This window comes from Pholcus phalangioides, unplaced genomic scaffold (assembly GCF_987345545.1).
Source record: "Pholcus phalangioides strain wild (caught in Gottingen) unplaced genomic scaffold, Ppha-v1.0 ptg000015l_1, whole genome shotgun sequence".
In the NCBI taxonomy this organism is placed as follows: Eukaryota; Metazoa; Arthropoda; class Arachnida; order Araneae; family Pholcidae; genus Pholcus; species Pholcus phalangioides.
Window position 1 is genome coordinate 17,243,622 of NW_028301608.1, and position 15,107 is coordinate 17,258,728.

General features: G+C 38.1%; 1 protein-coding gene across 9 annotated transcripts in view; it reads left to right on the top strand.

The window, feature by feature from the left end:
* Nucleotides 1-15,107, top strand: part of LOC149075581 (uncharacterized) — an 87,378-nt gene that overhangs the window by 71,512 nt on the left and 759 nt on the right. For 5 of the 9 annotated variants that reach the window (XM_089243071.1, XM_089243072.1, XM_089243074.1 and 2 more), the window contains 5 exons: nt 5,580-5,662; nt 5,906-5,941; nt 6,629-6,818; nt 11,283-11,385; nt 11,600-11,750. In XM_089243071.1, coding sequence (XP_089099197.1) covers nt 5,580-5,662; nt 5,906-5,941; nt 6,629-6,818; nt 11,283-11,385; nt 11,600-11,750 — 563 coding nt within the window. Of the gene's footprint in view, nt 1-3,020; nt 3,120-5,579; nt 5,663-5,905; nt 5,942-6,628; nt 6,819-11,282; nt 11,386-11,599; nt 11,751-15,107 lie in introns of all 9 variants that reach the window. The other 4 variants (XM_089243067.1, XM_089243068.1, XM_089243070.1 and 1 more) reach the window with 1 other exon arrangement.

Below are 15,107 nucleotides of genomic sequence, written 5' to 3' on the forward strand. Positions count from 1 at the left end.
TCAATTTCTGTTAATTTTAATGCTATTTGAAAAGTAAGAACTCAATTCCCTAATGTTGCCTGTTATTTGCGCTTAATTTCATTTAGCACATTGATTTGGATCAATTGTATAAAGGGGAGAGAAACCAAAATATGCAAGAAAAATGATTCCATCGATGCATTTGTGCCATCTACAAAAATTATGTGGATTCAATAGACAGAAATGGAATCATTTTCCAAGGATGCCGGGTCAAGGGTTTACAATAACTCTTGACCTGTAGACCAAATGTGGCCTCGAAGGTTATGTGATGTGGCTTGCCCCCTCAAATGCAATCTTGTAAAAATGAATTAAGCAGCACCTGTACAGATCGCTTAAATGACCCGTGACACAATTCCAGAGCATTTAAGTGACCTGTGGCACATTTTCAGATCACTGAAGTAGGCCTGTGGCACATTCAAAGATCCTTTAAGTAACACCCACAACACAATTCCAGAACACTTGAACGATCCGTGGTATATTTAGAGATCCCTTGAGTGAAATGTGGCACAATTTTAGACAACTTAAGTGCCCCCCCCCCCCGGTATCATTAGGGAGAATGTTAGTTCAGGTGCCCACAAACTAGCGAAAGATTTTTCTCGTATTTGGCGCACCGAGCAAGATGCCATCAAGAATATTTCATAAAGGGTGGTTGATGACATAAGCATCATCCAAAACCCCCCTTCCCCTTGTCATCAAAAGTCAGCAAAGTCACCCCTCCCCATCTATGCTGACATAATACTTGAATGGCCCCCGTAGCAGCCAATAGTCTTGGATAATAATTGAAGATTGTAGTGATGCACATGTGGTGTCAAAACTTCCTCTTTTGTTGAAGTTATGTACGTGCGATATTAAAACATGAATACTGATAAGCAAAAAATATTTAATCAATTTTAAAGATACTTATTCTATTTGGAAAAATCCCTTTTGTATTTATTAGGGAGTTATTTTAGTATAAAATATGGGGATTCACGCGTAAGTTTGTATATTTTCTTTTGAAATACAAACTTACAAAATTGTCACTGAATAACTGGCTCAAATTTTTTAAACACCCAGCCGATCGCATGTGGCATACATAAGTGATATGTATGCTTTAATTTCATATACACATACACACACAATTGGCCAACAAACCAGAACATGCCTCCCAATCTGCCTCAAGGAGGAACACAAGAGGTTAACGAAGCTGGAGATTTTTTTTTCTTCATGAGCTGCTTTAATGCTTTGGTGACAGTTTCTGCAGAGCCCTGGGAAATGCACACGGAGCACCGGTTGAGAATCACTGCCCTAACCAAGTTGTAACCAACAAGTGAATTAGCACAAATATAATTAGTAATAACTGGAGGAAGAACTAATAACTATAAATATAGTTGTGTTGCACAAGCTGTTTTCTGTGTGGATGATGAATGAATTATTGGATTTGGAATAAAGTGGTTAAATTTCATAGGTTTGAATATATATTCACAGATACGAAAAATAAATATTTTTGCCAAATAAATCAACAATCTCTTATTTACTGTTAAAACTTTCCCTTTCTTCTTTTCAACTACCACGTGACTATTGTGTTCTTTTCAAACCAAATAATCCTTCTTTTCTCAATAAGCTATTCTTCTTTTCAAGCATTGATAAGTTCGGGGAGAAAAGGCCTACATTGTTACAGGAAGGGACCGTTTGACTACACTGTGTACCTGTCAATAGCCATACAAAGAGAAGGGGGGAAGGAACTGGTTCCTGGCGAACTCATTTATGAGTCTTTGCTGAGATGGGTGTAGTCATCTTCAAACTCATATATGAGTCAGCTGTTTTGAAAGTAGTTCTCCTTGGACTCGTATATACGAGTCTTAACTGTTTAGGAAGTTAAAGTCTAGATCAGGGGTTCTTAACCTTTTTCAGCTGTGACCCAAAATCAATGCCTCGCCAACTTTGCGACCCATCCTCTATTTTTATTTTTAAAAAAATCTTTTATCAAATATTTCTGATCTGATCAAAAAAATGTTTAGTTTCTGACTGTGAATACAGGGTATCCTGTGAGTGCTAGCATGACCTTTATCTCATCAACCGTCCTTTGTAGAGGGATGTTTACCATTTAAATAATGCTCGACAGGTGTTAAAAAATTGTCCTGTACCAGTGTTGAGAGTCAAAATAGTGTCAAAAAATAAAAAGTTTTATGTGGTCTTCCTGAGTCTTCCTGCGGTCTTGCTGTTATAAAGTTGTTGCCTAGTCTCTCTAGATGCCAAAAAAACTGTTTCTAAGTGTAATATTCACAGAGTTATTCAAAAAAATTAGAAGATTTGGAGCAGAACAACGTTAAATTCGGGTAAAATGGTTTTTCCGCAGTTTAATGCTTTTCTTTCCCAAATTTCCCCATTTCCCCTCTGCGGTTGCTCATTTATCTGTGGTTGCTAGTACACTGTTTTAGTCAAAAATTGTTTTTCTTACCAAGTCATTTCTGCCATTTTATTTTGGCTTGAGTCAATCTTATAGGACACTAAATTAGTGCTATAAAGAAACTTTTTAAAATAATTTTTAAGTTTTAAAAAGAAGACTTTTTTAATATTAAAAAAAGTCTTACAGCCTTTCCCCCATTGTCCTACTTCTTATAATTTTTTCGAGTGGGAGCCCTGCCTTGAGTGAGCTGCATTATGTGTGAACTGAATGACATGTTACCAAGACACAGCAGGATCCCTTTTTGGTCTGTACATGAAAGATACTTATCTCTTATTAAATAAGGAGTGAATGGTGTAGATGGGCCTCTACAACTGTGATTACTGACAAATAGTGTTTTGACGACTTCTAAAGATATTTCATACAATGCAAAGTGTTGTTACTGCGATTCAATTTTAGTCTTGATTTTGCAATACACATTTATTTCTATAATTAATCAAATGTTTAGTAATTTATTATTTATTTAAAAGAAAAAAAAATTGCTCTCTGATATCAATTGTAACTTTCATCATATTGAAATCATAGAAGGTATTATTAGATGGTAGATTTTTTTCTTTAGCTGTCAGGGAAAATCGTGTGGGCTTGAATGCTATTAAGCAAGCTCTTCTTTCTTGGGTTTGGACCATACTGCAGTTATTCATGTTCTGTTGCATTTCAGGTCAGTATTTGCTTATAATGAACTTCAGGTTAAAAAAGGTTCAGAATAAGTATGTTCAAAAAATGGAATTTCAGATGTTTAAATTGTGTTGAGCAGAATTATTGTATCAGGATGCTTGTTTTGTCTTTAGATATTGAAGAATGTGAGAAATAGAATATGTTATTCACACACAGTAACAAAACAGCTATAATTGCTCATCCACTGGTGACTGGAAAATACAGGGTGGCCAGATCAAACGTCCCTAATTTTGAACACCGATTAAAAATGAGCAATTTCACATAGGATGGCGTTATTAAAAAAACTATGAGAGTTTTGCAACAGATTTTGTGAACGGGTGATTACATACACTGCCATTGTTGCAGGCAAAAAATATAAAATGACATCACTGCAGGAGAAATTAAAAATTGTAGATGTATCGGATTGTGTGCAAAAGTGATCCACCTGATTCTATAAGAATGTTAGAGAAGTAACACAAAACTTTCCTCAAAACTGGAAGTTTGCTGAAAATAGCTGGAGATGGTCAACAGAGATTATCAGATGACCTCATGGAAATTGTTCACCAGGCTTTCCTTCGGAGCCCTTGAAGTCTATCAGGCAAGTTGCTTCTGAGTTAATCTACACTGCTCAAAACAATTAGGGGAGCACATGGTTTTAACAAAATTACGCAAAGATGTATACCGATAAGTAACGAGGAGACCACACGCCCTATTAAAACTCGTGCATCATGTCTAAACAGTACTTTTTTTTATCGTTTACATGTAACCAAATAACCATTTGGTTACATGTAAACGATAAAAAAAAGTACTGTTTAGACATGATGCCCTAAATCATCTTTTCATGTTTTTTCCATATTTTCAAAGAATTAAAGCTTAATTCCAAATTTTTTACGTCTTTTTTCTGTATTGCGCATTGATACGCGTGTACTATCCATTGTATGCCAATACGTGGCTGTCTCGCGCGGTTTTCTTCACTTTTTTGCTTGCTCCCCTAATTGTTTTGAGCAGTGTACTACAGTCAACTGCTCATGCTATTGTTCATGGGAGACTTGGACTGAGTGCATGTAATAACCTACAACAATGAAGCTACTAGCTTCTTTTGTTACAGAGATGTTAGCTATCATCTACGTTGAACCCGATTTCCTCTCCAAGTTAATTTTTCAGAGGAGGCAACAAAATGTATCCAACAAAATCTCAATTTTTGGCTCTGGAAATCCCCATGCAGTTTTTGAAGTGGAAAGAAACAGCCCCCTCCCCCCAAAATTAATGTGTGATGTGTGCTTTCACATGATAAGGTGATTGAGTCTTTTTTCTTTTGTGAGGCATCTGTGGCAGCAAACATTTACTTAGATATGCTGCAGCTTTATGCAATACCCCAAATGGAACATTTGCAGTCCAATGTAATCTTCTGGCAAACTGTAGGCTAGTTCTGGCTACTGTCACCATTCAAATATTGCAGAGGACAGGGCTGCCGCTGTACAATCGTATGGGCATCTTGTTGGACTCTCATTGTGAGGATCCATTTTTGAACCCTGCTCATGCACGATGGTAGTCCACCAAAGTTGGTTTTCTGCTGTCTCCAAGGCGTGAATGCAATCCGGTCTCCCATTTGAAAATCTCTTCACAGAGAGCAGGCAGACCTTCAACATTATACTTATACAATATGAAAATTCAAGTATTTGCAAGAACACATATGGCAGCACTAACACAAAACAAGCACAACTCAAACATCAAAAATACATCAGGGCCATACACTCATACAACTCATTCTGACATGTACCAACTCATCATAAATTCCTTAGAGGAATGTGTATGTTCGGTTAAGTAGTCCTAGTAGAGGGCATATGGCTGGATGCTATCAGTTGAATAGAAGTAAGCACATGTAGAAGTACAATCATTTTTTTACCAAAATCCTCTTAGTGTTGCTGTCTATTTGTATACTTATCTCATCTTTTCCAATGTTTTTGGGAAGAGTAGGAACTGATAAAAAAAAATAAGGGCATTTGTTCTGGACATCCTGTATAACACCTTTAAGACTGCAAAGAAATTATAGGCAGTTAGATGTACTCGGTATAGCAGACATGCTGGAGGCGCAGTGGCAGTCAGCTGAAGACAGAATTCAAGTTGGTGTCTCCCATTTTTTAAAGAAAAATTCCACAGAGAGAAGGCATATTGACAACTATGTACTTTTTCATTTACAATGAAAAAGTTTGTTGTAGATAATAAGGGGTTTTTCAGCTTCATTTATTTCTTTATTGAGTACTCTACCTACATTAGTTCTCGGCACTGAGTCAGCATAAGGTATTAAAAACTGCTTAGATATGACACCATAAATGTGCTTGAGGCCATGCATATGCACGCTCAACACATTCTGGCATGCACCAATTTGTTATCCTCAATGAGATACATGTAAAGTTAAGTAGTTGTAACAGAGATAAATTATCATGAAAATTGTTTTTTGTAGATGCAAGTTCATTATTGGAGCATGATTATCAACTCGTAGAAATTGGAATAAATGAGGATTTATATCACAAAATAGTTGCCAAGGTATGATGTTTGACAAGATCATTAGTGTTATATTTCTAATAAAAGAACACGTTGAAAGCCTTTTTTAGGTTTTCTTTAATAAGGCATCAATTTTTTTTAATGTTTTCACAAATGAATAAAAAAAAATCTTGCACATTAGAACAAATGCGCAACTTTAGACCCAATTAATGTTTATTATATGTTATTTTTCTATGCAAATACTCATATATGATGTGAAACTGATGGAAAACTCTGCATTTACAGATGAACAAAAGTATGATCAATTACCAAGTTCATAAGGTAAAGTGTGATTCATTATTAGTAGTACAAATTTTTTTTGGGTTCGCACCACTAATAAAACCTTCCCGTACAGTGAGAGACATTTGCCTCGAGAAGATGAAAGAAATACATTTGAGCTCTCGACCCCCTTTCTTTTTTTAGACACATCATTGGTTACTCTATGAACATGGCTGATTTGTTTCCCCCTCTACCTCTGCATTATTTTTTTTTCTCCTCACTAGTTTTATTGTCAAAAGTCTAATGTACATAAAGGCAGCGACGGAATCGGGGAGGGGGGTGGGGGCAACTGCCCTTGGCAGAAAATTTTAGGTGGGAACAAAAACACCATTGTAAAATTATGGAATTTTACATTAGTAGGGTGGCAAAATCTCCCCCCTCCCTTGAGTTTTCTATGTAATGTTAAAATTTTTGTTTAATTTGATTTTTTTTAATGTTTTGGATAATTCAAAGTTGGGGTGGGGGGGGGGGGGAATCATGATTTTTGTATGAGCAAATTTAGTTTGGAAAAGCTCTACAAGAAGTAAGACTGCTTCTCTCCACCAAGTTGTTGAACAATTTTCAAAAATGAATAAAAGTTTGATCTAAGCAGAATTTTTTGATTTTAGACAAATTTATACAGTGTACTTGAAATAGTTGTTAAATCAGAAATATTGTATGTTTTAAAGTTTATATCCTTCATGATTTTAGATCTACAAAATCAAGAACAAGAGTTTGTGGGACAAGTACGTTTCAAGTTACAAGCACTTTGAAAGTGAACGTGGTTCTGCAAATGAACAAATTCTATTCTATGGTTGTCCTTTGAAGGAGTCCATCTTGAAATTCGGATTTGACCCTAAATTGTCTTCAAAATCAGAAAAATATAATCTAGATCACGAAGGTGAGCAATGATTAAATTAGTTATAGGATAATTTAGGATGTGGTTTTGTACATAGCTTACTTAAAATGAAAGGTGTTGAATGTGGCAGTAATTCATGTGGCTATACTAGGTCAGTGGTTCATGATTTTTTAATTTGGTACCTAAAACTGAGAATGGGGAATAACAGCTTGTGTGACCTAAATTGCTGGGTTGTGTTACAGATATGACCCAATCAAGAATAATTATCAACCCCTCAATCAGATTTATTAGATATTTCACCCTTATGGAATAAAAAGATGATGTAAAGTGAAGTTTTAATGAATTTTTTTTTTAAATTTCGGTGCTGAGGAACTTCACGCCCCTTAACTATATATACACTGCTGGCCACCGTAAATGCAACACCCTGAAGGAAGCATGCAAATAATATGAAATTTACAACATGCATTAGCGGAGGTGAGATATTTTAATGATTAGAATTTCAGCGCAGACGCACATCACGCGCGCCTGTGGCGCCACTTCAAAGCGCTATTTAAGGCTTGGAGATTTCGACGATTTGAAGTACGGCAATTGTGTTTTTCTTGTGGTTTTTCAAAAAAACGATCAATTATGCCTCGTAGAAAACAGCGATCATCTTTTGATCAATTATCCGAGTTCGACAGAGGAAGGATAGTGGCCTACCGAGATTGTGGATTATCTTTCAGGGAAATCGGTAGTCGTGTTGGACGAAACCAAACAACTGTAATGCGGATATGTGATCGTTGGATGCAGGAGGGTACGCAGGACCGACGTGTTCGATCGCATCCACCTCAGTGCACCACTTCACGTGATGACAGGCGTATTGTGGGTATGGCAGTGACGGATCGCTCAGCCACATCACGAACCATAGCACAGCACATTCAGTCTGTACCGCATCATCCAGTGTCTGCGCGTACCATTCGACGCCGTTTACAGCAGAGTGGTCTGTCCGCAAGACGTCCATTGCTTCGTCTACCCTTGACGCAGAACCACAGACGTCTCCGCCGCCAATGGTGCGATGAAAGAAGGATGTGGACGGCACAATGGAATGAAACTGTCTTTACTGACGAGTCACGCTTCTGTCTGTTACACCACGATGGTCGGATTCGAGTCTGGAGACACCGTGGAGAGAGGATGCTGAATAGCTGCGTTATGCACCGCCACACTGGTCCTGCACCGGGTATTATGGTATGGGGCGGTATTGGATATCACTCTCGCACTCCTCTAGTACGCATTGCCGGTACTTTAAAAAGCCAGCGCTACATCTCCGAGGTGTTGGAGCCAGTTGTCCTTCCTTACCTTCAGGGCTTGTCCACAGCCATATTTCAACAGGATAATGCACGACCACACGTGGCACGCATTGTCCAAAGGTTCTTCGTCAATCGCCAGATTGAATTGCTTCCCTGGCCAGCTCGCTCTCCGGATCTTTCGCCGATAGAAAACATGTGGTCCATGATTGCTCAACGATTGACCCAGATTACATCCCCAGCTGCCACACCAGATCAACTTTGGCAACGCGTGGAAGCTGCTTGGTCAGCTGTACCCCAAGAACACATCCAAAGTCTCTTTGAATCAATGCCGAGGCGTGTGGCAGCGGTGATCTCCAACAATGGCGGCTACTCTGGCTACTGATTTTGGCAGGAACCACACTTCACAGAAGTCTATAAATTTAATCATTTGATGCTTGGTCAACATGTTATCTATAAAATAAATATTGTTGCGATATCTCTTGTCTTTCTTGGTGTTGCAATTTGGGTGGCCAGCAGTGTATTACATTCGGGTATTATGGAATGTCATTTTTATTTTTTACTAGCTGATATCCGGCGACGTTGCCCGCCTCGTAAAAAATTTATATACGTATATATAGCTTATTAATTCTTAATCAAAAAAATTTCTGCATCAAGTAAGAAAAAATTACTTTTATTTTTAAATATTTTAATTAAAAACTTGGAAGCAATCGCTTGTGGATACACAATATTTTTTGTTTTTCCATCTGGTGTGTAGATGTCAAGTTTTTGGGATTGCCAACATGCGACGTAAAGCTGTCCGTGAGAAAATCAGGGCTCAATTAGGTTGATACCTGCCACTGCTAACGACTGGCCTTGCGCTTTGTTGATTGTCATGGCAAAAGTTAAACCAAACCGGGAACTGTAATCACTTGAAAGTGAATGACATTTCTTCAGTGATAATTGGGATACGTGGAATGAAGACGTCTTCTCCTTTGGCACATCCAGTTAGAATCGGTGTTCGATGATGTAATTGTGCAATTTTTTCACGCAGAGTTTGTTGAGTACCGATGTCTCCAAATTTCTTAAAAGCATTATAGGTGCTCCGACTTTGAGGGTCAAATTGTGTGGTGGCACACCCGGAATATCCAAAGAGTTCAGAAATTCTGCAGAGTAGAGAACTGTCTGCTTTGTGTCTGTGACAGTGTCAACCGATTTGTAAGATGTGGAGTCTCCCGGAATAATTTTTAAGATTTTTTCGTTGATCTTGTTCACACTGTCATTTTTCGATGCCAGAATCGCTCCCTCACAAAGCCACTCATGGTTTCGGTGATTTTGTTCAATATTTGGGAAGACTTTGTCTGCAAGTTCTTGAACTGAGTTTAACAACTGGCAAAATCTATTTGGGAACGTAATGAGTCCAGTGCTTGGGTCTCTACGAGAATTCTTCCATTGCCAAGTTTGATCAACTGACGTGAAAATAATAGCAGTGCCGAGTCATTTTTCAGTTGAACTCACATATTGGTGGATAATGATAATTTTTCAACTTCATGCCAGAGTGTTGATGATTTGAGGCAAGCATTGAGTTCATCAGCTGGCGTTAAACATTTTTATTCCCAATTTTGTCGTCGTAGTTGTTGTCCTCTGTTGTTAGTGACGTCATATGTGCAGCTTGTGCAGGGAATATTATTCAAACGCCTTTTAAGCATTTTTTAGTTTGAAACTATACCTCTACGATGGGCGGTTGATGAGATAAAGGCCACATTAGCACTTACACGATACCCTGTATATAGGCTAGCAGAAATTTCCGGTGCTCTTCCCAGGGTTTTCTTCAATTACTGGGAGGATTGGAAAAGTTACAAACCGTTATAAAGGCATAAACTGTTATAATGGCAGAATTAAAGGTGAGACAAACCATTGTGTGTGTGTAAAGGCATATATACACGTCTGAAACGCATTGTTGGAAACCAAGGTAACCAAAGTAAACGTTCCGAAAGTAATTTTTGAGGCCCCAAAACCATTGTTGCCCGACAGTTTTTCGCCCATTTGGGACATTTGCCCAGCTCTGATGAACTTTTAAAGTAGCCTACGGTTCAATCCCGGTCCTGTTTGGTATATATGCAAAATCTGGCGATGATCGGCCTAAAACTGTAGATTTGTATAAGGAACAGACATACATACAGGCATACTTTCACATTTATATATAAGATTATTCCAATTTGAAACATGGTAGAAACCTGAAACCTGTATTTCTATGAAATTTGGTTTGTTTTTGCACGGACAAGTGTATCTAACATAAAAAATCGTTAGATAATATTTAAGGGGTTCAAAATAAAGAAAACTAATTCAAATTGATTAAAAACAAGATTGAATGAGTCAATTTGATGACAATGAAAAATAAAAATTTCATATTTCGTTTTTGTAGCGTCTATTTGCAAGAGTCATAATTGCAATCTTCCTATTCTGCCCCAAAACAGTCTAAATGGGCCCACAGAGAAAAGGACACACATTATTTAATATAAAGGTATATTAAATTATACCTTTCCTCTTCTATCTTACTGAACTTTCCATCTTGAAGAGATGGCCCAACTCATACAATGTTTATAGCATTCCATATTTATTTGACACACAATCTTTGAAGAAATAGTATCTCATTTAACCGGGAAGATTAGCTGGCTAAAGAAAGGGCAGAAAACAATGAAACGCAACACTTATGATGCATGTTTGTGCTTAGTTTTAAATTACTGGGCACATTTCTAATAATTTAACACTTTTGAAAACTTGCCTGAGTAAATTTCTTAAAGTTAAAAAAACATAGCAGCTGATGATGGTGACAATCGAGCAATGCTGACTCTACAACATGGGGGCATTCTGAAGTTCTTTATCACTGTTTTACTTGGAGGCCTGAAGACAGAAAACTGTTATATTTCCATATTACCTGAATGTACTGTTTCAATATACACATAATTTCCTAAACTACCAACAAAACTGTTCTTCTGAGTTTCACAGATTGTTCCACATAAATTTTTAGTACACTTTTTTTAGCAAAGTGAGAAAAATTCTGTCAAATGATGTTTGTAACAAGTAAGATGCGGTGCAGTAAATCAGCTGTCTGTTTCAACCTGAAGCCTGCTGAAATTATCTCACAAAAATTCAACTGATGAATGATTTTTTTTTTTCATGATTATAACTACGTAAATTCGCAAGATGATTAGATTATATAATAATTTTTTTTCCTTCTTAGTTTTCTGTTTCTCAGAGTCTGCAGCTGCTGCTAATGAGTTTGCTTTTGATGAGAAGCTATGTGAGCATGCAAGAAGTGAAAAAACATGCTTTGAATGTATGAGGTGGGTTACAAGTTTTTCATGTAAATATTGGTATTGACATTTTTACAAGTGACGTCCTTAAAATGGTTAATTGAGCAGTTTTATATTCAATGACACATTTTGCTTTACTTATCTCATGCTTCCTCTCTACAGCTAATTGAAACTACTCGTGGTTAGCGTATATGACATTTTGGCTCATGAAAGTTTTGCACCTAATACTAATTTTTTTTGGCAGATACATGTTCTTGGTACGTGTCGTGCTTGGTCGTCAACATAACTTGGAACAACCCATGGTATTGCCTAAAAGTGGAGCTTATTATCATAGTGTTTTAGCTGTCCTGAAAGATAAGGGAGAGAAGGAAATATTGATCTTCAATGGAGAGCAGGTGATAATTCTAGATTACAACAATAAATTTTGACTTGATTTTATAGTTTCTTCCATTTAAAATTATCTTTCTAATTCACTGAAACAGCTACATTTTTCATTCATATTATTGTTTGACCACCTTCTATTTTTGATGTATGATTTGTCTCATTTTCCCCTGATATGTCTGGAAATTTTATATTTACTACTTCATGATCTTGGACTATTGATTACATAGTAACTAACATTCATCATTGAAAATCATGGTGCATATTTCATGTATAAGGGAAACAACAGTTTGCATAACAAAGCAGTTGGATACATGGGCCTATTCTAGGTTTGGTGATTCTGATGATACCCAATAACATTCAATTGTTTTCTGTGTTTTTAGGACATGTGCAGAGGCATAAACAATGTTTATGATGCTCTGGGAAGAGCTAGAATTAAAAGTTCTTCACTTGTTAAAAACTGATTCTAGCATTGAACAGTAAAATGTAACAAATCCCTTTAAAAAAGATGGGACTGTGCAGCAAAACCATCAGGTTTACCTCATTTACATTGGACCTAGTAATTTATAAATTTGGCACTGTGCTTCTAAAAGACACTGGAAGGAGTGTCATTCTTAAAAAACTTGCTCGTTTCCATAATTCGCTATGTACTATATATTGTGAGAGATGGAAAAAAAATTATCTGTGGTTACAAGTACACTGTAATCAATATGTGGTACACAATATATGTAGTACACAATATATGCTTGTACACTGTAATCTTATAGAATACTGAAATAGCGATAATGCCCTGATTATGCTGATTATGACAACATAAGGACACTTCCTAAGGATCTTTCTCCACACACTTTCAACTAGCTCTTGAATGGACTGCTGCCTACTTGGTGGACTATTAACTTCAACATCTTATTGTGTCACTTACATATCCATTTTGCTTCTCAGATTTCATGAAGAACCGGGTTGTGAATCTATGTTCTGGTTAACTTTGGATGATGCATTATTACTATTTTTATTCCGTGAAATAACGTTTGTTCTTTTCACATAGGGGCCATTCAAGTATTACGTAAGAAGATTTTGACCCCCCCCCCCCCGTCATCAAAAGTCAGCAAATCTGAACCCCCCCCCCCCCCCCCCCCCGATGCTGACCTAATACTTGAATGACCCCATAAATTAATAAATTTCCAGACCCACCCAGCCTTCGGGAATGCTTTGACGAGTCTCGTGATATATGAGACAGTGTGGGTCGGGTCCTTCAATGTATGTGAGCTGGTGGTCTCATTAACCCCTTATCTGTGGCATTTACACTGCTGGCCACCGTAAATGCAACACCCTGAAGGAAGCATGCAAATAATATGAAATTTACAACATGCATTAGCGGAGGTGAGATATTTTAATGATTAGAATTTCAGCGCAGACGCACATCACGCGCGCCTGTGGCGCCACTTCAAAGCGCTATTTAAGGCTTGGAGATTTCGACGATTTGAAGTACGGCAATTGTGTTTTTCTTGTGGTTTTTTCAAAAAAACGATCAATTATGCCTCGTAGAAAACAGCGATCATCTTTCGATCAAGTATCCGAGTTCGACAGAGGAAGGATAGTGGCCTACCGAGATTGTGGATTATCTTTCAGGGAAATCGGTAGTCGTGTTGGACGAAACCAAACAACTGTAATGCGGATATGTGATCGTTGGATGCAGGAGGGTACGCAGGACCGACGTGTTCGATCGCATCCACCTCAGTGCACCACTTCACGTGATGACAGGCGTATTGTGGGTATGGCAGTGACGGATCGCTCAGCCACATCACGAACCATAGCACAGCACATTCAGTCTGTACCTGACCGCAAGACGTCCATTGCTTTGTCTACCCTTGACGCAGAACCACAGAGGATGTGGACGGCACAATGGAATGAAATTGTCTTTACTGACGAGTCACGCTTCTGTCTGCAACACCACGATGGTCGGATTCGAGTCTGGAGACACCGTGGAGAGAGGATGCTGAACAGTTGCGTTACGCACCGCCACACTGGTCCTGCACCGGGTATTATGGTATGGGGCGGTATTGGATATCACTCTCGCACTCCTTTAGTACGCATTGCCGGTACTTTAAAAAGCCAGCGCTACATCTCCGAGGTGTTGGAGCCAGTTGTCCTTCCTTACCTTCAGGGCTTGCCCACAGCCATATTTCAACAGGATAATGTGCGACCACACGTGGCACGCATTGTCCAAAGGTTCTTCGTCAATCGCCAGATTGAATTGCTTCCCTGGCCAGCTCGCTCTCCGGATTTTTCGCCGATAGAAAACATGTGGTCCATGGTTGCTCAACGATTGACCCAGATTACATCCCCAGCTGCCACACCAGATCAACTTTGGCAACGCGTGGAAGATGCTTGGTCTGCTGTACCCCAAGAACACATCCAAAGTCTCTTTGAATCAATGCCGAGGCGTGTGGCAGCGGTGATCTCCAACAATGGCGGCTACTCTGGCTACTGATTTTGGCAGGAACCACACTTCACAGAAGTCTATAAATTTAATCATTTGATGCTTGGTCAACATGTTATCTATGAAATAAATATTGTTGCGATATCTCTTGTCTTTCTTGGTGTTGCAATTTGGGTGGCCAGCAGTGTATTTCTGAAAAATGCACAAAAATTCAAAATTTTCCTTTTTTAATTTTGTTTATTATATCAATGAAAGGGTTACAAAATAGTTTTTTTTAACGAAAATGTTTTTGTGTGTGAATGAAGTAACTATTGCAATGCAATAAATACACAGGTGCAGATTTGGGTAATCAAGACAATTTTTTTCATATTGACTTTTCCAGCGACCTGGAAAGGAAAAACCAGTCTAAGATTTTTAAAAAAGTTAAGGGACGATTTCTTTGAAAGGAAAACATTTAGATTTTGAATTTTTGGTGTTTTTGGGGGTTCATGTAAAATATATCCTTGAACTTCACAATATCTAACTATGGGACCCCACCTATCCTTCATGTCAAGTCTCAGTTATCTCTATCAGAATCCTCAGAAATTTGATTTTGCATACCCATTGGAAATACACCCAGGCCTCACACACTTGCCTATTCCTCATAAGTTTAGGCAAACATGACATTTTTGGGGGGGGCCCCCCCCCCCCTATATATATATAGCATTCGTTGAGAGGAGGTATAAGTGCGAAGGAGGCTTGAGGGCCTGTGCTTCCCTCCAAGTCAATCAAACATTAAAAATATTTAATATTTTTGTTACAAATTATAATATGGAAAGGCAAAGCTAATTTTAAGGCCTCAAATTTGCGGGCTTGTTTGATCATGCGAGAAACAGGCGCTGAGTACACCCAGCCATTATGAAAAGAAAACACTCGTCTTTCTGGATTCAGG